This window comes from Lepeophtheirus salmonis, chromosome 4 (assembly GCF_016086655.4).
Source record: "Lepeophtheirus salmonis chromosome 4, UVic_Lsal_1.4, whole genome shotgun sequence".
Lineage (NCBI taxonomy): Eukaryota > Metazoa > Arthropoda > Copepoda > Siphonostomatoida > Caligidae > Lepeophtheirus > Lepeophtheirus salmonis.
Window position 1 is genome coordinate 43,098,883 of NC_052134.2, and position 6,345 is coordinate 43,105,227.

The following is a 6,345-nucleotide window of genomic DNA, read 5'->3' on the forward strand; positions in this document are numbered from 1 at the left end:
ATACCTTTCCAGGATATCAGGAAGTTGTGGGCATAATTTAAAGAGGGATACGAAGTTCTTGTTAAGTTTGGACAAGAATAGGTAGGAGGATCACACTAATCGATGAATCGCTTCGCCAACGACTTTTCTATGGCTCCTATGGCAATCAAAAGCAATGTAAAGCACAACTTGGGATTATTTTATTTCATAAGGACCTCACACCACCTTCTGACAGAGGGAATGAAATCCAGGAGGCTCGAGAGGTACAAAAAAATCCTTACATGTTCATGGCAAATGGGTCAATTGTGAAAATTTTATCGGAAAAGAAGATTTTAAGGTTGATCAATTCCACTACCGCCGGAACGACCACTGGTTTGTGGAAACAAAAAAAGAACAGATCCAAGTAATTTGTCACACCAATATCCGGCCCAAACAATGTTCATTGGCCTCGTGGCCTTTGACGTAAAGAAAATACCTCCGTTTTTTTTCCAAAACTGGACAGAAAATCGGCCAGGAAGCCTACTATAAGGTGCTTAGGTACACCATCTTGTAATGGCTGAAGACCAACTACGTATGGACAAATAACATAGCTCGATTCTAGTCCAAAGAGATATGGCCCCTTCCTCAGCAGATTTAAACCCACTGGACTTTTCTATACTGGGCACTTTGGAGAATGAAACAAAAAGGACCTCATACTCAAATGTGGACTCACTGAAGTCCTCCATAGTGGCTGCATGGGACAATTTGTCAGAGGAGTTTGTCGTAAACTCCTGCATGGACATCAGGCGACGTTTTAAGGCTGTGATTGATAATGAAAGTGGCCATATTGAGTTAAAAAAGTTTTTCAAAAACCTTGTCTACATATTTGGTAAAGTTTCTTTTTTTTTTGCATCTATTATTGAAAATATAAATATTATTGATGTATTTGTAGATCCATCTCTTGAGTTCACGTTTTGCTGCCTTGCCCTGTAGTTGAAATTTCTTGTTAGTTGTGTTTGATAGTTATTGTATAATAAAGATTTTTTTTTATAATTGAATTTTTAATATTATTATATAAAGCAATTCATCAATTGCTACTTTCAATATGTTAATTTAATTTTATTAGGCCCACATAGTTTTTAGTTATGTATAAAAATTGACCTTCACTTTCCAGCCAAATAACATGAATTCCTTTTGGAATTCAATTCAAATCTAACTTTCCCATCAATTTAGATAAAGTTGAAACATTATCATTGTCCAAAAAAAAATCAGATATTTAATGAACTTTATTCATTGTTTTCTTCCTTCGTGTTTCAGCACAAATTCTGATGTTCTTCTTGTGTTCTGCTTAATCATGGAAGTATTATGAAGATTTAATGACAGAACTATATTTTCCTCTAGCGAATGCTGTTTCATAGGTTTGTCCGAGCATATATATTCTGTCCGAAAATGTGCGTCTATGAAGAGAACAAATAAGTTTCTTTTTACTATCAACTAATTTTCCATCTAAAAATATTACAAAAAATTGATGTGTAAGGGTCTTTTAAAATGTATTTGAAAAAAATACCAGTAAAATGTAATTTTTAAATCATTTTCTAAAAGCAAATAAGTTGTTTCCAAGTTCAAAGTTATATAGAAATGCATTACAGTTATAATGGCGCTTGAATATTTTATGTAGTTATTTCAAGTAAATTTAGTTTGGAAATACAATTTTATTTTATATTCGAGTGTAACTCTATTTATTTCAAATTTAAGAGAAGTATCAAAAAAGACTTAATAAATATCTAATTTCGAGGTATGATAGATTTCCATTTTTTTAAAAGCTCTCCATTTTTGTTAGGAAATCGATGAAAAGAAGTTTCTTTATACTCTTTAACATATTTTCCTGCAACTTTTCCAATTTTACAAAACGGAATTTCGCATGAAGATGGCATCTTTATTTTTTAATAAAAAAATTGTTATAAAAATTAGTATAAAGTGAATTTAGAAAATGAATACGGGTACTCATAGTTAGTTATATTTACATTATTTAAAAGATTTACATTATTTTTTTTAATAAAAAATATTTCAATATAAGGCTTGTAGCTCACTCCTTGTTTAAAAATTCAAATACAACTAATTTTTTCTAGTTCATTATTCAATATAATTATTAAGGACGACTACTAAAGACTTTACATATTTGCCATTCGTTATTATTAATAGAAAAGTGTGAGCTTCTGAGGTTTTGCTGACTTTTAAAATTTCCACTTATCCATATATCTAGTAATTCATGACTTATTATACAAACTTGCAATTAAAAAGGTCGCTAAATGAATAATGGTTAAGTTCGGATTATTTAAATTTTACAGTATTGACATGAACGGGATCAAAAATCTATTAAATAGCATGTTAAGATTAAATTTTACAATAAATTTAACAATTATTTCGTCTGGCATCCATTATTTTAAATAATTTATGATGAATAAAATGTTTTATCGTCCTATCCATACAAACAAAAAGAATAGAAAACTAATAGAAAGTGCACATTGAAAAAAAAATTCTCTCATTTTACGGATTTTATTACAAACAAAGTCCCTGTACAACGAGATTTTTCTTGTACCCAAAAACAACGATAAGCAGGGACCCCTTATATATTTAAAATTATACTCGACAAGACGTGACTTTATTGTATCTCTTACATGATAAAGATTTTACTTTATATATATAAGACTCACAAGTAGTACATATATATATTAACAGGGAAATACAAATTGTGAGGGGGTACACTAGAGTGACGAGCATAATAATTAACAATGACAGAGTAATAGATAGAAACTTTTTTAAATAGCTATTTTCTCAGACAAATACACATTTTATTTGAAGCCAGAAAACGCATTCATCCTGTAGAAGGCACCTCATCGGATTTAGGCTCAGAGGATTCTTCATTGTCAAGTGACTTCAAGTAAATCTTTCTGAGAAGGGTAACCTCTAATATTGGAGTTTGCTTACACTGGTCACTATCAGGATTGTTATTACAGGACGTGAAGTGTAAAGAAATGTTTCGTATAACTTTTGTCATAATGGACAGGAGGTCATCCATAGGGGAAGACCGGCATATTTCATCGCACACGGTTTGAATAAACCATGACCCCGATGTAGTTGACCGATATGAAGAATATCCATGATAAGATGATTTTGCTAAAAGAAAATCAGCATGTGTGGAAATTTTATGAACTGGTACTCCAGAACCATGTCCATCAACTTCGTGAATGTCACTTATTCCATACTTGATAAAAATCCCTTTGTCCGCCTTTGATCCTTGACACGCCTGAACGAAAACCACTTTAGGTTTACCAGCAAGAGAAGGTATCTTTTTGGGGGATAATTCCTCCATAATGTCCTTCCTTAAATTGAATGGCTTATCAAACGCCAACAGAACATCATTTTCGTGTCCATGAGTCGATATAAATATCATCAGACATGAGAGATTGTCCATGCTTGAGAGAGACAATAACTCGTGTTTGATTTGAGCAACTGTTAAATTTTCATGTTCTTGTATGAAGAAGCCAAGTGGATTGAAGGTATCTTTAATTGCTTGAGTGTCTTGTTCTACTCCTTTTCGATCCTTCGGGCCATTATCATAAGATGGGAACTTTGTTTGGTTGAAGATTAAAAGCCTTTTCTCACCATATTCCAAATTGTAGTTATCATCATGTATGCGAGTTTTACAGGATAATATTTGGAATTCTGAAGATGACTCAGAGGATTCTGAGTTTTCTTCATTAGTTAGAGGGAATACGGGAGATACATCTGTAGAGTCCCTAGATTTGTTAAACTTCTTTGTTTTAGACGTTAACATCTTGAATACACTAAATAAATCGCTGATGAATTATTAATAGTTGGAACTTATTTCATTTGTTGTTGAACAAGGAGCTATAACAACTGCATATACATCAGAAAATTGTATCTACCAAAATAAGATATAAGTTTATCTTATCTTTTAAATGATAATAATTACACAATTATTTTATCAATCAGTTATATTATAGCCATCGTCTTGAATTCAGGCTGCAGAATCCCTATATAAAATGCCCGTCCCAGACTCCTGCATTTTGAATATCTCCAAATCTGACACCGACTCAAATTAACAAATTTTTAATAATTTTTATAGCCTATACAACTACTTTTGAGTCATTTGAGTCTAGATACTTTAAATATAGGTTTATAGCTATAGGTAGTTATTAGTTATGCTTCTACGAAAATTTGGCAAAAATAAAAATTTGCGAAAGGACCATATTAGATATATTTATATATACGATTTTATATTTCAATTCGATTTAAAATGATTTAATGATAAATAGGTATTGTTTATTTACTATTTTTGTCACATAGGTAGGATAATGAATGAATGCTCTTTTGCAGATTAGTATTTGGTAATTATATTCATGAATGATCATTTTATAATAACTATAGTATGCTTGACAATCCATGAGTACTTTCCAATATGAATAATGGCGAATCAAAGGAAAAGGGGATCCCAGGCGGTTTCGACAAATATATTATCGGATACTTCAATGATAAGGAAGCCCGGCGTGGATCAGGAGCATGGACGGACGGAGGTGTACAGGAAAGAATGGATAGGTAAAGGAAAAAATATATTATAAATACTAGGAAATACCCGTATTATTTATTGTATTTCGAATTATTTTATTAATGCATTAAAAAACAATAGAATCTAGTAAAGCTGGTAAATTACAATATAGTATTTATAGATATGTTCCTCCTTCCGCTATAATGAAAATACATACTAAGACTAACACGCTAGACGCTAATGTTCCTCCTATTCACTTTTTTAAATTCATATTCAATATACAGGGTCCACAGAATGTTCTGCTAAAAGTTTATTAAAGTACTAATGATATAACTAATTATATAATTTGCATATAATTATAGACATAAGTCGACACAAGTTCCAAAAACATGTGATATAACGTTCATTTAAAATGGTCATCCTTGCCCTTGACCTCAGCCCGAAGTCTCTCATAAAAGGACTTGCATGCTGCACGTACCATGTCCACAGGAATGGAGTCTAAGGCAGTCACAAGCTTGGCTTTCAGGTTGTCCAAATTCTTGAAGGGAGTCACACAGGCTCCGCACTCATAAGTCCACCACATGAGTAATCTATAACGCTTACGGCGGGCCAGTATGGGGCCAGACAGTCTTGTCCCAGAAGCCACTCAAATTGACCTCACACTACCACTGTGTCTCCCTGGATGTGTGGGAAGGGGCACCACCCTGTTGTAAGGATTATATATATATATAGGTAGATACGAATTGAATATGTTGATAGTACTATGCCGTTATTATTCAGGATAACCTCTACGAAAGTGTGTAGCAGCCTCGTTCAACAGTACACATTTAAGTTATGCGTATAAATTTCACTATAATAAAGGTCTCATACTCCATTAATGGATAACGTTATTGATTGCATCAAGGTTTTCCTTCATAACATTGAGACTGAATTGAAGTGCTCGGCGTTTTCTATCGCCAGAATTGAGAAACAATAATTTTACTTTACTTGGTATTTTCGAAGTAATTCGGAGATGGTGCTACCATTCTGTTCAGACTATGAGAGATACAAGTGGCATTTAACATTATTTGAAAATGTTACTCAAGGTTTTTGACTTCTTTTATAAAATAATCTGTGCCACTAATAATGAAAACCTTTAGTCTTTTGCCACAGAAAGCTGAGCCAAAAACGTTATTAAGACTTTAGACTTTATTTTGGCTTAAATCTTTATGTTTGCTTCAAAGTTAAAGTACCGGTGCATGCAAAAGAATTGAGACTCTTTGGCGACAAATAATAAACACATATAATTCATTTGAAAGGCATTTTTTCTGTATTTTATTGAATTAAAAAAGACTGAATATTCGATTTTCTTTATAATTATCCAATATGACCACCATTTTCTTCCAACAAGTCCTCCAGACGATGCTGGAAGCCCTGGAATACCTTCATGAGGTAGTCCTTGGATATTGCCGTCCAGGTCTGGTCGACAAAGTCTTTCAGGTCCTCAATATTTGGATGGCGCACTTCAAAGGCCTGACTCTCAACGTACCACCATATAGAGTAATCAAGAGGATTGAGATCTCGGCTGTGTGGTGGCCATCAGCTCTTGTCCCAGAATGGCATGTTGTTGGTGGTTTTTCAATGTTTTTCAGGTGGAGCTCTGTGAGGAAAGGCTGCTCATAAGCTCGTAGAGAGGTCCCACCCTCGTTCTTGACGGATTTGTACACTATAAAGGGGTAGACAGTCATCTCCTTGGGAAAATCAGACATGGGCATCGTGGGATTGTCTTGAAAAGCTTCCTTGACCTTATTTGATTTCAATTTTTTTGGCCCACTACT

General features: G+C 33.3%; 1 protein-coding gene across 1 annotated transcript; it reads right to left on the bottom strand.

Moving 5' to 3' along the window:
• Nucleotides 1-1,668: 1,668 nt before the first annotated feature.
• LOC121116020 (caspase-1-like) lies at nucleotides 1,669-3,948 on the bottom strand. Its single transcript, XM_040710213.2, has one exon. It carries the CDS (start codon nucleotides 3,794-3,796, stop codon nucleotides 2,834-2,836), a length of 963 nt encoding a protein of 320 aa, XP_040566147.1. The 5' UTR covers nucleotides 3,797-3,948; the 3' UTR covers nucleotides 1,669-2,833.
• Between the last annotated feature and the right edge of the window lie 2,397 nt (nucleotides 3,949-6,345).